At 43.2% G+C, this 22685-nt stretch overlaps 1 protein-coding gene across 1 annotated transcript in view; it reads left to right on the forward strand.

Annotated features, from left to right (window-relative positions):
• The window catches only part of dyrk1aa (dual-specificity tyrosine-(Y)-phosphorylation regulated kinase 1A, a), a 52327-nt gene extending 32133 nt beyond the window's left edge, over window positions 1–20194 (forward strand). Inside the window, 14 exon segments of the mRNA XM_070449372.1 lie at window positions 7180–7376; window positions 8156–8279; window positions 8712–8789; window positions 8792–8812; window positions 8815–8877; window positions 8880–8896; window positions 9441–9511; window positions 9513–9586; window positions 11643–11929; window positions 14782–14928; window positions 15320–15460; window positions 15574–15877; window positions 16193–16317; window positions 16539–20194. Coding sequence (XP_070305473.1) covers window positions 7180–7376; window positions 8156–8279; window positions 8712–8789; window positions 8792–8812; window positions 8815–8877; window positions 8880–8896; window positions 9441–9511; window positions 9513–9586; window positions 11643–11929; window positions 14782–14928; window positions 15320–15460; window positions 15574–15877; window positions 16193–16317; window positions 16539–17141 — 2252 coding nt within the window. The 3' untranslated portion in view covers window positions 17142–20194.
• Window positions 20195–22685: the final 2491 nt, after the last annotated feature.

The following is a 22685-nucleotide window of genomic DNA, read 5'->3' on the forward strand; positions in this document are numbered from 1 at the left end:
CATTTATTTTGTAAAGTGGTTTCTTGCATCAAACATTTTCAGTCACCTCCTTGTCTGAAGGACTGGGCCACTCAAGGACATTCATGTTTTCTTTTTTAGGAGATTGATTTCCTCTTCTAGCTTAGTTCACACTAATATTTGAGGTCACTTAGAAATGTCCTTGTTTTTAAGGACACACCTCAGATATTGCCACTCCCACCTCACCGCAACTGAGCTGATGTTACAGGTAAATGCCAACCATGCTGCAATGGTTGGAAAATGCCAAAGCGCCAGGTATTACAATCCGAAATTGCCAACTAATGTGTGTTTCACAATAGCGCTGCCTTAACGCTAGCCAAAAATAGAGCCCTCAGTCTAACTGTTTTAGTTAGTTGTAGTGACATAAGGAGCTCTGCAAAGCCGGCTTGCCAGAGTAAGTGAAACATATTTGAGTAGGCTTACTACTCCTTGACATTGATTAGCTAATGGTGTGACAGAACAGCACTGCTCATCATTATTATGGGGGCTGCAGGTAGCCTAGAGATTAGAGGTGGACCAGTAGTGGAAAAGTTGCTGTTTCAAACCCCGGGTAGAGCTGGCACAATTATTGGATAATCGTGCAACTAAGAATTATGGACAATAATCGTGAACCCAAAAATATTTGTCATCGCTTTAATACCTTAATTTTAGGAGAAGGGAGAATTCAACTTTTTATTCAAGCAGTTTACCCAATAGCAGTTAGTTTTTACATGAAGTAGGTAAAATTGTTAATCATTTTACGAGAAGAATGGCACAGTTGGGAGGAAAAGCTTAATTTCCATAAGTTCCAAGCGGTCAAACCCATTCTTTTTTGCGATGTGGGTGTCACCAAAGAGGTGCTGTATTCATTCTGTATGTCGTAGCAAATTTTCAAAGATGCATTACACTTTATTTTGTTTGTAAAAATTACAATTATGACAACTGTGCAATTTGCATAACAATTAATCGTTATCCAAAATTCCAGAATCGTCCCAGCCCTGACATCAGGCCTGGTGTAAAAAGTGGGAATTGATCTGGTACTTAACCTTTCTGCGCACAGATCCCGAGATTACGGGATCATTTCCCTAAACAACCGCTGAATTGCAGGGCGCCAAATTCAAAAATATTACAAAAAATATTTATAATCATGCAATCACAAGTGAAACATACCAAAACCCAGTTTAGCTTGTTGTTAATCCACCTATCGTGTCAGATTTTGAAAATATGCTTTACAGAGAAAGAAATCCAAGCTTTTGTGAGTGTATCAATCAATGCTACAACAGCTAGCCCCAAATTAGCATGGTCACGAAAGTCAGAAAAGCAATAAAATTAATCGCTTACCTTTGATAATCTTCGGATGTTTGCACTCACGAGACTCCCAGTTACACAGCAAATGTTCTTTTTGTTCGATAAATATTACTTTTATAACAAAAAAACGCCATTTGGGTTGCGTGGTATGTTGAGAAAACTACAGCCTCGTTCTGTTCGACGAAAATTCCAAAAAGTATCCGTAATGGTCGTAGAAACATGTCAAATGTTTTTTATAATCAATCCTCAGGTTGTTTTTAACAAACATAATCGATAATATTTCAACCGGACCGTAACCTATTCAATAAGAGAGAAAAGGAAAATGGAGAGCTCCCCTCTCGCGCGCAGGAACTATTCAGAGGACACCTGGCTACTTTTGAAAAATCTCATTCATTTTTCAAAATAAAAGCCTGAAACTATGTCTAAAGCCTGGTCACAGCCTGAGGAAGCCATTGGAAAAGGAATCTGGTTGATACCCCTTTAAATGGAAGAAAGACTGGCCTGGAAACACAGATTTAAAAATATATATATATATATCACGTCCGGGTTATATTTTCTCAGGTTTTCGCCTGCGGATTCAGTTTTGTTATACTCACAGACAATATTTTGACAGTTTTGGAAACTTTGGAGTGTTTTCTATCCTAATCTGTAAATTATATGCATATTCTACGATCTGGATCTAAGAAATAGTCCGTTTACCTTGGGAACGTTATTTTTAAAAGAAATCTGAACCCTAGCGTCAAGAAGTTAAAGGACAAAAAAAGGACTAAAGTATCTACAAAAACAGATAAAAATGTATTATCGTATTGAAGGCAGAAATGCGTAAATAATGTACAAATAAATAAATACATACATTCGTTGATGAACAGACACCAGGTTTGACTCTTAGGCTAAGTTTGTTTGTGTAATTATGAAACTCCTCCCGCGATTGATGAATCAATTAAAACTGCTGTAGCTGTAGTTTCAATTGACCTCTGGTGGACTATAGCTCAACTCCACTTTAGTTGCCACTGAACTTCGGCCCAGTTTTGAGGGAGAAGAAGACATGGCCTCACCTTTTCCGATTTTCAGAGTGTTTTTTTGCTAGATTACACCTGCCTGTCAAGAAAAAATTGGAATGCCAGTTTACTGTAAAAGCAATCGTAAATGTGCTGCCTCAGCCCGGTTGGATTTCCCAACAGCATACTCATGCTGTCTAGTAGAATCAACCAAGCAAGCTTTAAATTGTGCATTAATGTATTTTGCTGAGATTGTATTGAAGCTGTCCAAAATGCTCCCCCAGAAATACAGTAGTGTATATTGATTCTCTATTAAAAGGAACAATAGCCTAGACTAAAAGTTAATAGGAAAGTATTTCAACTGTGTATTCACCATGACTGTCTCTTTTTATTATTACATGTTTTAATGCTGTTATTCATGTGTTGTCAGAAGGAAATACATTGTGTTCTTGGATTATAAACTTAACTCAAGATTTAGTTTTCTAAATATAATTTCTATCTTATTACTAAATTCCTAATATCAGGCAAAAAAGATTCAGAATATGTCTCTCTTTCCCATCACGGTTGTGGTACTCGGCTCCACTCCCTTATCTTAGGTTGGACGTTTGCTAGAGCTCTGTTCTTGGAGACACTGGCTCCAGGTTCTAAACTGCTACATTCATTTCACCCAGCAAATAATGTGTTAAAAAAAAAGCTTGGAAATTTGACAGTGATTTTTCCATTTCTTGTTTATTACTTGTTTTCCTATTGGACAATAGATCGGAGCTCTGCCCTAGCAACAAAAGTAGGGTATTTGCATACTGTCTTCTGATTGGGCAAGCCGGAGAAAGCACAAGCCAATCACACAGTTTCTTCTTGGTGGTAGGCTATGCTAATTAGGTACTGTTGCTGGGGTTCAGAAGGCTGGTTACTCTCTGTGATTCTGCTGCATTGTGTTGCCTGGTGAGAGACGTTGATAAATGAGTACTTAATGATCTGCAGAATTCCCACTCACTGCAGACAGACTGAGATTTTAAAATAGAACTGAGAAGATTCGATTACAGGGCTATAGGCTTGCTTTCACCGCTGAGTTGAATCAGACAAGTAAAACAACTGATGCAACTGGAATGTCTTTGCTAATATCTGTCTTAACTACTTATTTTTCACCTTATTCCTATTACATTTTTGATTGCCAGATACATGTGTACATGCCATATAATTATTTTTTACATGTGATCAGACATGAGATTTTACTGTGTGTGAATGCTTTCAGTAGAGATCATTTGGAAAAGTGTTCAGTCAAAGCATCAATATTTTTGGGGAGAACTTGCCGAACCTCAGAAGTCCTTAAAAGTAGTCTGTGAATTAATGACAAAATAGGCTACATCTTTTTAGCTGGCTTTGATCATATTCAAAATGTAATCTTGTGTTATACACAGTGTACAAAACATTATGGACGCCTGCTGTTTCCATGAGACTGACCAGGTGAAAGCTATGATCCCTTATTGATGTAATTTCTTAAATCCACTTTAATCAGTGTTGATGAAGGGGAGGAGACAGGTTAAAGAAGGATTTTTAAGCCTGGAGACAACTGAGACATGGATGGTGAATGGGCAAGACAGAAGATTGAAGTGCCTTTGAATGGGGTATGGTAGTAGGTGCCAGGCGCACTGGTTTGTGTCAAGAACCGCAACGCTAAGGGTTTTTTCACGCTCAACAGTTTCCCATGTGTATCAAGAATGGTCCACCACCCAAAGGACATCCAGCCAACTTGAGAACTGTGAGAAGCATTGGAGTCAACATGGGAAGCATTGGCATCAACATGGGCCACCATTCCTGTGGAACGCTTTTAACACCTTGTGTTCTTAATGTTTTGTATACTCAGTGTATATGTGTAATGTAATTCTACTCGTAACTCAAGCCTGTATTTAAAGCTATATTTCTTAGTCAACCCAGCAGCAGAGCCCCGCCACTGTCCCAGAGATCGACACAACAACACCTTAACGTGAAATGCTTACTTACAAGCCCTTAACCAACAATGCAGTTCAAGAAATAGAGTTAAGAAAATAGTTACTAAATAAACTACTGTAAAAATAAAAATAAACACAAAATGACTTAACAATAAAGAGGCATAATAACAGGGGGTACCGGTACCAAGTCAATGTGCGGGGTTACAGGTTAGTCAAGGTAATTTGTACATGTAGGTAAGGGTGAAGTGACTATGCATAAATAATAAACAAAGAGTAGCAGCAGTGTAAATAGTCCGGGTGGCCATTTGATTAATTGTTCAGCAGTCTTATGGCTTGGGGGTGGAAGCTGTTAAGGAGCCTTTTGGACCTAGTCTTGGCGCTCTGGTACCGCTTGCCGTGCGGTAGCAGAGAGAACAGTCTATTGCTTGGGTGACTGGAGTCTTTTTGGCTGTTTTTTGGGGCCTTCCTCTGAAACCGCCTAGAAAATAGGTACTGGATGGAAGGAAGCTTGGCCCGGTGATGTATTGGGCCGTACGCACTACCATAGGCTACATAATATCTGCATAACTTGCCACCTTCTCATCGTAGATTTGCAGACAGTGGTTTAGTATTACAGGTGTTTAGTGCCCGTTCATGTCAATCAAAGTGAAATATTTACGGAATATTACAGTGATGGATCTACGGTTTGATAATGATTTTAACCTTATCATGAATATTTGTGCAATATGCTTTCTGAGTAATGACTACATCTCACTCAATCAAGTAGCTTTCCAACAGAATAGTGCTTGGTGTGAACATTTCTTCATATTACCCCAACCACATTGTTAACTTTTTTGTGTAAGCAAATAGAAAAATGCTAACTAGTGATAATGCTAACAATTAGCATAGACGCTAGCTGCCTGTTTTTAGGCCACCCCTAACACAGTCATTGATTGTACTCTTCAGTTATATAATTTTTAAGGCCCCTTCACACACAAAAAAGTTAACAATATGGTTGGGGTAATATGAAGCAATGTTCACACCAAGCACTATTCTGTTCGAAAGCTACTTAGTTGCATGAGATGTGATTTGATTTTGATTTTGTAGTCATTAGTCAAAGAATATTGCCTACTTGATAAAAGCTTGACCTTTTTTACATCTGCTTTCACTTTTTGAAACGCTGCCTCGATCTTTCATTTTGAGTATTTTGGCAGTTCTTTAAGTTCCTTGACTACAGCAACAGGGAAACTGAACAGTAATTGCAGCAGCAGGGATTAGAAAAATATAATCCAGAGTGATGCGTTGAAAGATGACGTTACCCAGGGATTTAAGAGGAAAGGTGATGTCCAATTGCTGTTTATGACAGCAGCTCGTTGTGCTCGCTTTTTGCCTCTTTTCTCTCTCTCTCTCTCGCTCTCGCTCTCGCTCTCGCTCTCTCTCTCTCTCTCTCTCGCTCTCTCTCTCTCTCTCTGCTACGCTGCCAGAGCAGCTTTTGGGAATGAGTTGTGTGTGTGGTGACGCAGCGGTTTCCCAGCCCTCAGTGTGATGAGGTGGTGGAGGGGAAGAGTAGGTAAAAGGCAGGCAGGTCTGAGTTCGGCTGATGCTCCCATCTTGATGCTGAGTCACTAGCCAGCAGACGACTCGGACTGAGAGGGTCCACTCACTGAGAGCCTCCACAGCCCCCCTCCCCTCATCCCTCTTCTTTGATTTAACCAAGCATGATCAAAGGTTACCCCCTCCTCCTCTGGTAACCCTGACTAAAAAAGCTTAATGCACAAACCTTTCCACATGAGCCCTAGCTATGTTTAATTTCTCCATGTAACTGACTGCTAATCATTCCATTGACTTTTTGCTGGCAAATCTCTCCAGCTATTTGAGAGACCATCTGGAGTGTTAGTGAGAGCAACCTTGTGACAAAAGCATGGCTGTGTGGGCTGTGTCCTCTGGGTCCCTCCTGTTTGGGATGGAACCTGATCTGAGAGCGATGGAGCAAAGACTCCAGAGAGTCGCGCAGTGCTGTAGGACACATTAGACTCTGTCGTCATCATCATGTGCTGCTGCTTTTTTGTGATCTGATTTCATCCTGCATGTCACTGGCCAAGGAGCAACTCTCCGTGCAACAGGACAGAGAATGCCTCAGTTTATCTTTACAATTCAACTCGTGCCCATTTACTGTGATTTTAAGTTTGTGTGGTGTCTGGGTATGTTAGGATTTAATTTCAAAAGCTATCTTTAGAATATTTAGAATATTTCCTGGAATATATAGTTTCCTTCAAAGGTCTCATATGCCATAAGTCCAGATGAGACTCAAGATGCTGTAGAAAACTAAAACTGTGCCATTATTAATTCACAGTTCAGTGACATTTTAAATGCAATGGCAATGGTCAGCTAGCTATTTGGGACTTTGTACTTTTTTGCCCTGGAGCACTTTGCTTCAGAATTTCTTTAATCAGCTTTGGGGCTTTTGTAATAGTTTCCCCAATCAATTATTCACTTAATATCGGGTGAACAAGGGATGCTTTTTCCCCTTTTTTTTCTGGCCATCATGCAGGGATGTGATGAAGTAGTGTGCAGGTATTACATCATCTCCCTGCCATGGTCCTTTTTGTAGTTTTTTTTCTTGTTGATAGATTTATGGTGATGCTTGCTTTCATGTATACATTTTGGGTCGTGTAGGATGCTGTTTTCCGAAATGGCTACAACTTTCTGAGAAATGGGAAGTCTGTTGATGGTAGCCTATGGAATAATCACTGGTAAAAGAATTATGGAAAAATACTTGCTCTAGTATACAAACACTGATTATTCCAAACACAATTACATAATTTCTTAAGTTGTATTATTTATTTAAAGGAACACCGTTGCAAGCGTTCACAATGAGATTACTGAGAATGGGGCTTTGTGAGGACCTATTGAATGTGTATCGATCAGAAGGTGTCCCTCTCTTTCAGGAGGAGAGACTTCAGCATGCAAACCTTCATCTGTCCGGCTTGCCCCCTCGTTTTCGTTCCACGCTGCTGGGCTTCAGATGGCTGCTCCCATGCCCCATTCGCACCAGCAGTACAGTGAGCGGCACCAGCAGACAACTGACCCGTCTGTGCCGGCTCTGCCCTACAGCGAGCAGGCGCAGCAGTCTATCGCCAGCCAGGTAGACACAAAACACACGGTCATTCACATGTACAATTACACGCACACTGATGCACACAATCATACTGACACACACACACACACACACACACACACACACACACACACACACAAGCATGCACGCATACTCACACACATTTACATAAATACACACACACAAACCAAAAACATCCCCTCGCACACAAAGTGGTGCTAACCCCAAGCCCTGTGGCCTGTGCCTGCCTTACACAACACCGCTTGCGGTTGGCCTTTCTGTTCCTAGCAAAGGGCACTTCTCAAAATGTATTCCAACCCTGCGTGAGGGGTTATTCTTACTGTACAGGGAACATCACGGCCTGCGTGTCCAGGACAGTGGACTAATAATAAACAGTGTGATTTTCCACTTGATTTTATTACTGGCGACAGTTACCAAAATATGCTGTGGGGGGCCTGTCAAACACGCCCATGACCTCGGTGTACAGTGGCTGCTGCCCACGTGTGTGGGTCTCTGATATCAGGCCCTCATCAAAGCTCAAATGTAGGTCCACTCCACTGAGTTCCCTACGTGATAGTTTAATCCTACTGTATATTGCCCCCATGTGTGTGTCAATCCTCCCACTTCAGTATGGTGAACAAATGACATCATGAATAGCAACATTTGCCACATAAAAACAGATGCACTTGATGGTAGCTGAAGACGGGTGATCTAATGAATCGTTTTGATGAGATAGACAAGGTGAGTGTGTCTGTGTGTTTCTGAAAAGGTGATGTTCTCTGTGTTTGGTGCGTCTGTGTTTTAAGGTGACCCCTGATGTTGTCATGTTACAGAGGCGCATGCCCCAGTGCTTTCGCGACCCGTCCTCGGCTCCCCTGAGGAAGCTCTCTATTGACCTGATCAAAACCTACAAATGCATCAATGAGGTAAGTTCCACCACAATCTCCGCCACACACTACACTGTACCTGGAACTCTGGTCGCTCAAGGCCGGGGGGCACGCACACACACACACACACACACACACACACACACACACACACACACACACCACACCACACAACACACACACACAACACCACACACACACAACACACACACAAACACAAAAGGTTGGATCACTACTCAGAATTGTTGTGATTTCATAACATTTTCTTGGACAACACAACTGGCAGCTGATGAAGGTAGAATCAGGCCTGCACTGAGCCACTTAAATATTTGAATGAAATAGTTACAAGATCAATGCAATCTCCAACTTTACTGCACAGTGTTGGTTAGGGCCTCTCTTTTTAGCAACCACCTCCCCGGCCTAGTGTGCAAACCTACCTGAGTGGTAATCTAGTAGGAACACTTTTTGTCGGCAGGTATACTATGCAAAAAAGAGCGGAGACACCAACAGGGCCAGGGCGACGACTCCAGTCACAAAAAGGAGAGGAAGGTCTTCACGACGGCTACGATGACGACAACTAGACTACATCGTCAAGAATGGGGAGAAATGGATGGACCGCTACGAGATCGACTCCTTGATAGGCAAGGCTCGTTTGGACAGGTGAGTCTCATGATGAAATGTATGTCAACCACAGTGGAGCAGTTTCCATTTTGCAGAAGCTCACCTGGTATTGGTTCACCCACCACACACCAGTCTTTAAATGGGCTAGACATGGTCTATAAGATTGACATTACATTTTATTTGTCACATGCTTCGTAAACAACTGGTGTAGACTAACAGTGAAATGCTTAATCGTATGTTTGATTTAAAAAACGATACATAAGTGGTTTAACCATACCTCCACACGTGTTGATCCTATCTGCTGAGTCAGCAGAAGTGTGTGTGTGTGTGTGTGTGTGTGTGTGTGTGTGTGTTGTGTGTGTGGTGTGTGTGTGTGTGTGGTGTGTGTGTGTGTGTTGTGTGTGTGTGTGTGTGTGTGTGTGTGTGTGTGTTGTGTGTTGTGTGTGTGTGTGTGTGTGTGTGTGGTGTGTGTGAGACTGAAGAGGCTTTGATAAACCAGAACCCACCCCCTTGTCAGTGCACGCATTTCCCGCCGCCTCATTGTGTTTACGATGATTTGTGTTTTGCTTCCCTCTCTCTCCAGGTTGTAAAAGCATATGACCGTGTTGAGCAGGAGTGGGTGGCAATTAAGATCATCAAGAACAAGAAGGCTTTCTAATCAAGCCCAGATTGAAGTGCGGCTCCTCGAGCTCATGAACAAACATGACACGGAGATGAAGTACTACATAGGTGAGGCCGGATTCCCCTTCTTTCTATACACCTTTCTTCTCTTCTACTCGTTCATGCATTATTTACCTCCAGCTAAGAGATCATATCCATTAGGTGGTCAGGGCTCTAAAAAATAAATAAATCATTGCTAGCACTGATGCTACCAAAGTATTCAGACCCCTTGACTTTTTCCGCATTTTGTTACGTTACAGCCTTATTCTAAAATGGATAAAAGTGTTTTCCCCCTCATCAATCTACACACAATATCAATAAAGGCAAAGCAATATCACATTTACTTACTTTGTTGAAACACCTTTGGCAGCGATTACAACCTTGAGTCTTCTTGGGTATGACGCTACAAGCTTGGCACACCTGTATTTGGGGAGTTTCTCACATTCTTCTCTGCAGATCCTTTCAAGCTCTGTCAGGTTGGATGGGGAGCGTTGCTGCACAGCTATTTTCAGGTCTCTCTAGAGATGTTAGATCGGGTTCAAGTCCGGGCTCTGGCTGGGACACTCAAGGACATTCAGAGACTTGTCCCAAAGCCACTCCTGCGATGTTTTTGCTGTGTGCTTAGGGTCGTTGTCCTGTTGGAAGGTGAATCTTTGCCCCAGTCTTAGGTCCTGAGCGCTCTGGAGCAGGTTTTCGTCAAGGATCTCTCTGTACTTTGCTCCATTCATCTTTCCCTCGAGCATGACTAGTCTCCCAGTCCTTGGCGCTGAAAAACATTCCGACAGCATGATGTTGCCACCACCATGCTTCACCGTAGGGATGGTGCCAGGTTTCCTCCAGACGTGACGCTTGGCATTCAGGCCAAAGAGTTCAATTTTGGTTTCATCAGACCAGAGTATCTTGTTTCTCATGGTCTGATAGTCTTTTAGGTGCCTTTTGGCAAACTCCAAGCGAGCTGCCATGTGCGTATTACGGAGGTGTGGCTTCCGTCTGGCCCCTCTACCATAAAGGCCTGATTTGGTGGAGTGCTGCAGAGATGGTTGTCCTTCTGGAATTTTTTCCCATCTCCACAGAGGAACTCTGGAGCTCTGTCAGCATGACCATCCGGTTCTTGGTCACCTCCCTGCCGAGGCCCTTCTCCCCCGATTTCTCAGTTTGGCCGGATGGCCAGCTCTAGGAAGAGTCTTGGTGGTTCCAAACTTCTTCCATTTGTGAATGATAGAGTCCACTGTGTTCTTGGGGACCTTCAATGCTACAGAAATGTTTTGGTATCCTTCCCCAGATCTGTGCCTCGACACAATCTGTGCCTCGACACAATCCTGTCTCGGAGCTCTGTGGACAATTCCCTAGACCTCGTGGCTTGCTTTTTGCTCTGACATGCACTGTCAACTGTGGAACCTTATATAGACAGGTGTGTACTTTTCCAAATCATGTCCAATCAATTGAATTTACCACAGGTGGACTCCAAGTTGTAGAAACATCTCGAAGATTATCAATGGAAACAGGATGCACCTGAGATCAATTTCGAGTCTCATAGCAAAGGGTCTGAATAGTTAGGTAAATTAGGTATTTGTTTTTTATTTGTAATAAATTTGCAACAAAAAAAAAACATGTTTTTGCTTTTTCATTATGGAGTTTGTGTGTAGATTGATGTGGGGAAGAAATCCTTAAATCTATTTTAGAATAAGAATAACATAACAAAACGTGGAAAAACTCAAGGGGTCTGAATAATTTACGAATGCACTGTACTTACACTTGACCTCTGTTCAACTTTGTGATGGACTATTTACCATAGAAATACCAGAAAGACCCCAAGGCATCTTGATGTCAGTGCGCCATCTACTTGATAGACACATTGGGGCATTTTTCGGGGGTGAAACCCCATTTGAAAGTGTGTTTTACTCCAGGATGAGGCATAATCTGTGTCCGGTAAACAGGCCCATTCACATTAGCTAGTCAATGACAAGAGTATCCAATTGCTTTGTGTATGTTTAACATCACTAGTATTTCGTGCAAATCCACCACACCAACACATGCGCATTAGTATTTTTTTCTTCTCTCTTACTTTCTCTCTTTTTCTCCCCTTTTTCATATCTCCTCTCTCTCTCTCCCACTCTCCCTCCAGTTCACCTTAAGCGCCACTTCATGTTTCGGAGCCACCTGTGCTTGGTGTTTGAGATGCTCTCCTACAACCTGTACGACCTGCTGCGGAACACCAACTTCCGCGGCGTCTCGCTCAACCTCACACGCAAGTTTGCCCAGCAGATGTGCACGGCTCTATTGTTCCTGGCCACCCCCGAGCTCAGCATCATCCACTGTGACCTGAAGCCCGAGAACATCCTATTGTGTAACCCCAAGAGGAGCGCCATCAAGATCGTGGACTTTGGCAGCTCCTGTCAGCTGGGACAGAGGGTGGGTAAATGAGGATGTTGTTTTTTCTTGGTTCATGTGGTGAATTTTAGATCTGACAGGCCATAGAAAAAGTATTGGATCGAACTGTTGTGACTAGGGATGTACGATATATCGGTGAACATATCGGAATCGTCCGATATTAGCTAAAAATGCCAACATCGGGTATTGGCCCGATGTCTAGTTTCACCCTGATGTGCAAAAACGATGTCAAAGCTGACGTGCATACCTGTATAACGTAGGTACATGACGTAATGACGCCACGTAAAATTTTGCGCTACACGTGCAACACAGCATTCCTAACCTAGCCCACAATGTATGCTGTATGGATCGAGCAGTCAACAAGTCATTTGAAAGAGTAAGAACATTTCAGCGAGACAACTCAAAGGAGAAATCCATTAACGGCAAGATAATGGAGTTCATTGCCCATGACAATCAACCGTTCTCTGTCATGGGTGATGTTGGCTTTCGCCGACTGGTCGAGCACCGGTACACATGTTGCCCTACCGGAGTAGGCATACTATGGAACGCCGTTTGGGTCTTTGTGTGTGAAAAAATATACACTTGACGAGTCAAATAACACTATTTGACGAGTCAAATAAGCTTTTAATTTGACGTGTCAAATAACAGTTCTATTATAGAATGTTGTGTGTTCTGAATTTGCAGGTGCAAGCCAAGTGCCACCACTACTATCAGTAGCCCTGTCAAAGCTGTACAAAAAAGTCTGTAAACGAGCAAACACCGGCCACGAACGAGGTGTTTACAATACCGCGTTGGTAATAAAGCATTATTTGTTCGACCGCAACTTCTGGGGCTTCTGCCCAAAGCTAACGTTATAAGCAGCCAGCTAGCTTCATCTGGCTAGTGAGTCTCGACCGGACCGTGTTATGTGTTGTGAAGCTAGCCACAATAAGGATTAGGCACAATAGTGGAATTTGTGGTTTGCCTTCAAAATAAAAATAACTCTTTGAAACTAATGCAGAAGGTTACAATTGGTGGAATCATGCCATATTTAGACTAGATCATGTTAAACAAGGTTGGAATGTGAAGCAATAAAATGGGGTATCAGTCTACTCTGTGACACCCACAGAACACAACTGTGAAGAGTTTACGCAAATGTTAGCAAATCTTATCGCGGGACTGTGACTGAAATCATCTCCCCAGTCAGCCTATTGTGTGTATTGACATTCATATTGCACTGTACAGCTTTACTTATGGATTGGGGACCAATGAAATGGGGTATCAGTCTACTCAATACCCAAGATGTTTTTTCCCAACGTCCTCCTCAGAGTTATCAGACTCCAAAACATCCACTCAGTATTGTTTTTCCTCGGGAATAGTGTTTAATTCACATAGGTTGACAATAAAAGTGACTCAATTCACAGTTGTTTCAGAGTCCCGCAATAAGAGCTATGATGCTAATGTTCTCTCGGTGTCACTGAGTAGACTGATACCCCATGTAATTGATCCACAATCCATAGGTAAGGCTGTACAGTGAAATAAGTAGGCGCCCAATGCAATTCTAAAGTATAATACATCCAGTGTGATTTCAACAGATCTTTGTCAAATTAACAAATTATTGTCTTTTGTTGATTTTTTTATTTTTATAACAACATTCCAACCTCGTTTAGCATGATCTATTCAATTATGGAATAATTCTACTATTTGTATTAATTTGCATTACTGTCAATGACATACTTTTATTTTAATAAAAGGCTAACCGCAAAGTCCACTATTGTGGCTAATCCTTATTGTGGCTAGCTTCACATAGATGGGTCTGACCACCATTAATCAAATAAGAACTATCTTATAAATTAGGGTTATTTTAGATGATGACAGCTAGCTAACTATATAGCTAGGTAACTATAGCTTCTGAAACAGGTTGTCGTTTTGCTATGTTTTTGGGGAAGAACATTGTTTGCATCCATGAGCTAGCTGGCTTTTGTTAATGACCAGCACTGTAGGTGCGCGAGACAACTTTACCAGCATCATAGCATACGTATCGATGAATCGTTGTGACATATGAAATACGAGTGATTAGTGTAATCAGTGTGTAATAACTACGTAAAAAATTAATGGACGCGTTAAATTATTATGTGATGTGCAGTCATATTCATGTCCTGATTGGTCATCAAGCTTATTTGACACGTGTGTGTGTGTGTGTAACCTTTATTTAACTAGGCAAGTCAGCTAAGAACAAATTCTTATTTACAATGACGGCCTACCCCGGCCAAACCCGGACGACGCTGGGCAAATTGTGCGCCGCCTAATGGGACTCCCAATCACGGCCGGATGTGATACAGCCTGGATTCGAACCAGGGCCTGTAGTGACGCCTCTTGCACTAAGATGCAGTGCCTTAGACCGCAGCGTCCATGTGTGTGTGATAACTATTTAACTGTACTAGAATGCTTATAAGGCCGCAAAAAAAAATTATATCGGTAATCTGTTTTTTTTTGGCAAGGAAAATATCGGATATCGGTATCTGCCAAAAATGTAATATCGGTGCATCACTAGTTGTGACCCACTATGGATTCTGTATTTAATGGATTAATTTATTATTGGATAGATGGATTGGTAGAGTATGATGTGGAAAGAAAATTAACAAATGTTTTTAATTCATATTTGTGTGGAAAAGGTTGCACATTACATGGCCTACCCTACACATATGATGACATAAGTACCAAATTGTAGCTACCCGTTATCCTCTTCTAACCTTGAGGGAACAACCACTGTAGCTAACAAACTTTATTTCTGCTGAAAACCTGCCGTCTGTCTGTCTTTATAGTTGACCTCCTACAAAAGGAGAACATAAATGCAATGCCCTAACAGCCGTGACCCCTTTCTTTCCACTCAGATCTACCAGTACATCCAGAGTCGGTTCTACCGATCCCCAGAGGTGTTGCTGGGCATGCCTTACGACCTGGCCATTGACATGTGGTCCCTGGGCTGCATCCTGGTGGAGATGCACACCGGAGAGCCCCTCTTTAGTGGGGCCAACGAGGTAGGACTTATGGAATGAAATGATGCAGTCATTATTTGGGATGATATAACTCGTCAGATTATGCTGTCCTGCGACATTATTGTGCTCATGAGAGATTTTCAGTTTTTGCCTTCATGAAGATGGCAGGCATAGGCAGTGAGAACCTTATAATGACCAACAGAGGGAGCTGTGGTGCTTTTGAATTTTTTAGTAGTAGACATGACTCAACTTTTCACCTATTTGAGTTGTTTTATTTTTGATAAATGTTATGTTATTTCTATGTTTTATCAATATTTGTATATTTAAAAAAGATCAAGGTTTTTAAACTCTGAGGAACAGGCAATTTAAAACTCAGTTACAGTGCCCGAGAGGTTAAGATGTCGTTCTCAATTATGTCTTCCTGATTTTTCAGATTGATCAAATGAACAAAATAGTGGAAGTGCTGGGCGTCCCTCCCAATTACATATTGGACCAGGCCCCCAAGGCCAGGAAGTTCTTCGAGAAAATGTCTGACAGTACGTGGGGTGCAAAGAAGACCAAAGATGGCAAAAGGGTGAGTTCAACAAATCACTCTGTCAATTATGTTGTGTTGTGATGTCATAACTCTCCTTTGCAATAGTATGCATCCTCGTAAAGTTTCTGGTCTTTGTGTGTGTGTGTGCGCAGTATAAGCCGCCGGGTACGCGGAAGCTGCACAGCATCCTGGGTGTGGAGGCGGGGGGTCCTGGGGGGCGGCGGGCAGGCGAGTCTGGCCACGCTGTAGCCGACTACTTGAAGTTCAAGGACCTAATCCTGCGGATGCTGGACTACGACCCCAAGAGCCGCATCCAGCCCTACTACGCTTTGCAGCACAGCTTCTTCAAGAAGACGGCGGATGAGGGGACCAATACGAGCAGCAGTGTGTCCACCAGCCCAGCGCTGGAGCAGTCCCAGTCCTCGGGAACCACCTCCAGCACCTCCTCCAGCTCAGGTAGGGAGAACACTGCAGCCGCGACGCTGCTAGGAGAAGTGGGTGTTCACTTTGAAGCTTTAGCATGATGTTAGACCCGTGTCTCTGTCCAATCCTGGGGGAACCCCAGGGTGTTCACTTTGTTTGTTCTAGCCCAGCACACTGGGAATCCCTCAGGAATGGATTTCAAACCCTGGATCAGACATGATGAAATGATAGCAATGAACTAACAGCTCAGGTACAGTAGTGCAGTGCCATCAGGCAGAATGGAACTGTCTCAGAAGTTCAACATTAAAATTGAATGTCAACCTGCTTCTGTTTGTCTCTTTCCTGCAGGAGGGTCATCTGGCACAAGCACCAGTGGGCGGGCGCGCTCGGACCCCACGCATCAGCTCCGGCACAGCGGAGGTCACTTCAGCGCCTCCGTGCAGGTCATGGACTGCGAAAATCTCTGCCCACAGGCAAGTCACACAAACACACACACACTATTGCTCCTGGCCAACTTAGTCTATAACCCAGGTTGACAACCTTTACATCAACTCCCATTTGAGCTAGATGAGCCCCATAGCCACAGGGGAAGTCTTGGGTTCTCTCAACATATGTGTGTTTATTCAGACAGAGTTAAATGACCTCTTATCAGTTGTTAGTTACTCAACCTGACTGTGTTGCTGTTGTGCGTTAGGCGAGGCAGCCGTTCCCTCCCCCTGTGGGCTGGGCTGGTGGCGAAGGGGTGCAGACTGTGACGGTGGAGACCCATCCCGTCCAGGAGACCACCTTCCACGTGCCTCCCCAGGCGCCCAAAGCCATCCACCCTTTGGCCCCCGGCAACATCTCCTCCACCCACCATCACCATCACCACGGACACCATCACCATGGACACCATCACCCTCATGGACAGCAGGGCCTGCCAGCACGGCCCCGGCCCCGCCTCTACCGCTCCCCCACCAACAGCGCCTCCACGGAGAACTCCATGGAGGTGGTGCACGGCCACCTGTCCATGACCTCCCTGTCTTCCTCCGCCTCCTCCTCCTCCACATCTTCCTCCTCCACCGGGGCCCAGGGCAACCAGGCCTACCAGTTGCGCCCGCTCCCCACCAACGCAGCCTTGGACTTTGGTAGGAATGGGAGCATGACCATGGGACTGGGTGCCTTCTCCAACCCCAGACAAGAGACTGGAATGGCGGGCCACCCCACCTACCCCATGGGCATGAGACAGGGCATAGACAGGGAGGAGTCGCCCATGGCGGGAGTCTGTGTACAGCAGAGTTCTGTTGCCAGTTCATGACTAAACTGAGAATGTTTTTTTTTTTCTATTTGTATTTTTTTAGGTGGTGTTTTTTTCAACAAAAAAGTGCATAGAGATCAAAAAGCTGCTTAAAATTAGAGGGGCGATTATCACTGACCCGCTACCACAGTGCAGAGCCCACCATCTCTCCAACTACTCTTCCCCATGCCACCCTTGGGTTTCTCTATTTACTTTGGTTTTCAAATGGGATTTTTGGATCTACCATTTTCAGTGTTCACAGGGAATTACAGATTTTTACTACAAACTGTCTCGCATAGCATACTTCACAACAGTACTGAAACACCCATACATTTCACATTCACCTCTCACTTGACTGCATGGTTTGCATTATTCCTTGTTATTGTCAGCTGAGAGCTTAGAAGTATGTGGTTAGAAAATTACGTGGCCCTCTTTTGCCAACGGCTATTTAGTCAAGAAATTGCTACAGTACCATAACACTTCCAGCAACTCCTATCCACACATTTGCCTTTTTTCCCCTGTCTTCGGCAAGAATTATTTTCTCTTTTGTACTTTTTGTTCTCATTTGAATTTCTCTGTTCTGTTGTGCAATTCCACCTGTGAGTTGTGAGACCTGTAGAGTTGCAGAGGAATGAAGCATTATGCAGGGAGGTTCCTTCTCGCTGGGTTTGTCCGTGTCACTCTTTCTCTGTTTGAGATGGGTGCCGATGCGAACTGTGGGCCGGCGCTCTCTAGCCGAGGTCAGCACGTGTGCAGCTGGGCAGCAGAGAGCTGGGAGGCCCCAGAGCAGTGAAGGTGGGCCCTGACCAGGTCCCTGGAACAGGGCCATACTGACGAGATCTACTGAGGAGCAGCAGCCAGGGCCGGTCCTGCTCAAAACTAAAGTACAGATGTCCGGGCAGTAGCAGTTTTTTGAGATAACCCTTTGGCCTTATGATTTTTTGGACTCTGAAATGAGGGTGGGGGAAAGAAGCTGGACATTATCGTTTAAATGAGAAACTAGCTTTCCTGTATTTTTGAAGTATGGATAAAAACAAAAAAAATCTAAAAAAAATTAAAATAGGAAGAAAAGGTGTTTTTGAGAATGCTAATTTAAGAGGCCTTTAACTAAAATGTATGACTTGCGAGGCCCAGTGATTGCAGGGCCTTGCAAGTTCACAGTAGTGTTTTTGCAAGATGGATGGAATTAGCTACGACTGTGTCCCTTCCTGCTTTTTACTTGCTTTTCTTTGCTTTGTTTCTTCAGCATGTGGTTCCTCCAACAGAGCTTCTGCACAAATGTCTTCGGTTCTTGAAAATGAAAACATGCAGAATTTTATGTGACCGATTTTTTTTGTTGTCTCACAATTATGCTGTGAATTTGACAAAGATTTATTTTCCCTTTTGATAATTTATTGTACCAAAGCTGTTTTTTATAGCACATAGATGTCTGTAACAAATAATGTAGCAGTTCTGCACTTTGACACAAGGTGTATCAATACCTTTTTTAAATGTCAGTAAAAATGGCTGTATCTATTGCTTTAGCAAAACTGGAACTGTTGTTGAACTCAATACATTTACTGTTAGCTGTATCCTCGACAGAATTGGTTGTAAGGTTCTCAAAAAAAGACAAAAAGACAAAAACAAATCTCTCATTGGTATAACTTTTTTTCCCGTTATCAATGACTTGAGGGACAATAGATGCCAACGCTGGTTGCTACTCTGCGGGTTCCGGAGTATCAGTATGGTGGCTATGAGTCGAGGCAAGTCCTTGTATTCATGAGTCGAGAGGAAAAAAATGTTAATAACAGTGCATTAATCCTTCAATTTGTGACCTGGGATTTAGAGGCTGTTTCAAACATGCCTATCTATCTGGGTAAAGCTGCCTTAAAATGACTTTTGGCAGTCTTCACGGCAGTGGCTAAAATGGTACCGCTTTTCCCCCCTCAATTTTGAAGCAACCCTATTTGACCTAGCTAGCAGAGGCACTGTACACATCCACATGTTTAGATGGTTTTGGAGATGGGGTACTGCTCTAATTAGCTCAAATTCATGTGTTTGACTGAAGCTCTCACCATGGGTGTTAAATCCAAAAGGAAACTAGTAGGGATGGATGGAGTGAGAAGTGAGCCCTGTCTGCTGGAGCGTCATACTCCAGTCTCCTCGTGTGATGCCAGAGGATACGAGAGAACTGGCCAACGTTTTGTACCAGTTGCAAATGGAAAGGGGCGGCAACAGCTAGAGGAAAGGTGTCCATGACAACACAGGCTTCAGGTGTTTACTTTTCAACCCCATTTTAATAGTTGAAATAGAATTTATGTATATATTTATATTTTTTTAATAAAGGAAGTTTAGAACTCACTACTTTTTTCCTAATGGTATTTTGAGTACATTTAAGTCAATGTGGAGACCATGCAGTGGAAGTTATTCTGTGATATTAGTCAATGGGTAACAGTGCTTCCAGGCCAAAGTAGTTGACAATGCCAGTACAAATGCAAAACTTGTAGGGTTTAAATTTAAACAGGACAATAGATATGCATACCTTAAATATTATAGACAGGGTATAGTGTGTGGGTGTATGTCTACGAACCTGAATGACAGCTGTGTTTTAATATATAACAAATACATAAGAAATGATGTACGTATTACAGGAACTAATTTAAGTTACATTAAAATTGGCATAAGCTTCAACCGTGGGTCCATTTGAAGTCAGGCTACTGATACATGTGTGTGAAAGCCATGATCGTCACCATATAACCAGTCAACAAACATCCAACGTTTACTCCCAAGTGTTCAGTATAATTTCTGCTCTGCTCCCTGTTTCATTCAAATAAAAGCTTTGTCCTACTTGCCACCCTTTATTTTCTGTCCCCCAGTCTGGTTTTGAGTGATTGACAACATAGTTTGGTTACAGGACATCTGACGTGCACTGTTAAGATTAAACGGCATGGGGAAAGTACCTGTGTCCACAGATTGTAAGATCTAGTCAATACTTGCTGTGTATATGATGTTACAAAAAGATACAAAATGGACAAGCCCTTTGTATTATATTCAAGCGGTCTTATGTATGATATAAAAAAGTTCATTAACTTGTACTGAGTCTGTTCTTTTTGTTTCCTTTTCACTGGGTAACAGGACTAACATTCAATCACAGTAGACCTGTCTAGAATGCCCACCCAAGCATTTTAACTAGTCTAGTTCCCATCATGCCAATTTTATGCTTCAGTAATGAATGCAATATTAAAAATACCCAAATCCAAGTATGTTATGTCCAAATCTGAAAGTATCAAAAATCTATTGTGAAGCTCAACAAAGTCACTTTTAGATGATTTTGAACATGCGAAAGATGCTAGTATCAGGCCCATGACTTGCATGGGATATGTGCCACAAATGTGAAAACGTTAGCATATGGAAACTGCGCCAGGGAAACTATTAGTTGGTTACAGCGAGCAAATACGACCATCACTATCAATCATAGTTAACAAGTTTTTAATGTTATTCCGCCATTGCCACACATACCACATCAATACAGAAACTAAACCAAAGCATGGATTGCTATCCCTTTTGACACATAATGACATTGAACGTGTGTTAACCGTGTTAACAAATGATGTGTATATAAAGCATTGGTGTTAACCCTTCATCCCACTTGGTCCTTTGATTGTTATGAAGGGATTTCCATCCTTAAAAATGTAGAAAAGTCACTATGGCACTGAAAATCCAAGTAAAAGAATGTTTAGACACTAGAAAGTGGGACAAAATGACGGAAAGACCCAAGCCCCTTACCTTTGCAATCATTTTAATACTTACTTGGTGTGACTTTCATGCCAGGTAACTATTGTATGATGTCTGTTGAAGTTAACATTTGATACATTTTGCAGCTGCTGTTTTCTTCCTGCTTGATATACTGTAGAGCGGCATCCTCTTTTGTATGACACCTGTGAATGAATGTATTTGGTGTAATGATTAAGGTGTGGCAGACAGCAGGATTGTACTGGTGTTAGAAGTGGGATAGCGCTACTGTAAGGCCATCGGAGGTGTGCCCAGGTGTTATCGACTTGAGATAGTTACGTGTGGGAAGGAAAGGGGTAGTGTAACATCAGAAATCTCATCAACACCAAAGATCTCATCAACCGGTTCAGATCTTGGTGTTGGCCTAATGGTCAAGGTGTTGGACTGAGAGGGACTTGTTTGGTAGACCCCCTGAACTCTGCTCCGGACAAGATAAACCCCTTCTTAGCCCGCTTTTAGGATAACACAGTACCACTGACGTGGCCCGATACCAAGGACTGTGGGCTTTCTTTCTCCGTGGCTGACGTAAGACGTTTAAGCGTGTTAACCCTTGCAAGGCTGCCGGCCCAGACGGCATCCCTAGCCGCGTCCTCAGAGCATGTGCAGACCAGCTGGCTGGACAGTTTACGGACATATTCAATCTCTCCCTATCCCAGTCTGCTGTCCCCACTTGCTTCAAGATGTCCACCATTGTTCCTGTACCCAACAAAGCAAAGGTAACTGAACTAAATGACTATCGCCCCATAGCACTCACTTCTGTCATCATGAAGTGCTTTGAGAGTCTAGTAAGGATCATATCACCTCTACCATACCTGACACCCTAGACCCTCTTCAATTTGCTTACCGCCCCAATAGATCCACAGACAATAAAATCGCCATCACACTGCACACTGCCCTATACCATCTGGATAAGAGGAATAGCTATGTAAGAATGCTGTTAATTGACTATAGCTCAGAATTCAATATCATAGTACCCTCCAAGCTCATCATTAAGCTCGGGGCCCTGGGTCTGAACCCCGCCCTGTGCAACTGGGTCCTGGACTTCCTGACAGGCTGCCCTCAGGTGGTGAAGGTAGGAAACAACACCTCTTCGCTGATCCTCAACACAGGGGCCCCCGAGTGGCGCAGCAGTCTAAGGCACTGCATCTCAGTGTTAGATGCGTCACTACAGACCCTGGTTCAATCCCGGGCTGTATCACAACCCCAGTCCCATAGGGCGGTGCACAGCATTGTCTGGGTTAGGGGAGGGTTTGGCCGGGGTAGGCCATCATTGTAAATAAGAATTTGTTCTTAACTGACTTGCCTAGTTAAATAAAGGTTAATACATAAATGTGCTAGCACCCTCCTGTTCACTCATGATGGTGTGGCCATGCATGCCTCCAACTCAATCATAAAGTTTGCAAACGACACAACAGTAGTAGGCCCGATTACCAACAATGACGAGGTGGGGGACCTGGGAGAGTGATGACAGGAAATTAACCTCTCACTCAATGTCAACAAAACAAAGGAGCTGATCGTTGACTTCAGGAAACAGCAGAGGGAGCACGCCTGTATCCACATTGACAGGACCGCAGTGGAGAAGGTGGAAAGCTTCAAGTTCCTCGGCATCACTGACAATCTGAAATAGTCACCCACACAGAGTGGTGAAGAAGGCGCAACAGTGCCTCATCAACCTCAGGAGGCTGAAGAAATTTGGATTGGCCACTAAGACCCTCACAAACTTTTACAGATGCCCAATTGAGAGCATCCTGTCGGGCTGTGTCACCGCCTGGTATGGCAACTGCACTACCCGCA

The sequence above is a fragment of the Salvelinus sp. IW2-2015 genome, linkage group LG20, assembly GCF_002910315.2.
Source record: "Salvelinus sp. IW2-2015 linkage group LG20, ASM291031v2, whole genome shotgun sequence".
In the NCBI taxonomy this organism is placed as follows: Eukaryota; Metazoa; Chordata; class Actinopteri; order Salmoniformes; family Salmonidae; genus Salvelinus; species Salvelinus sp. IW2-2015.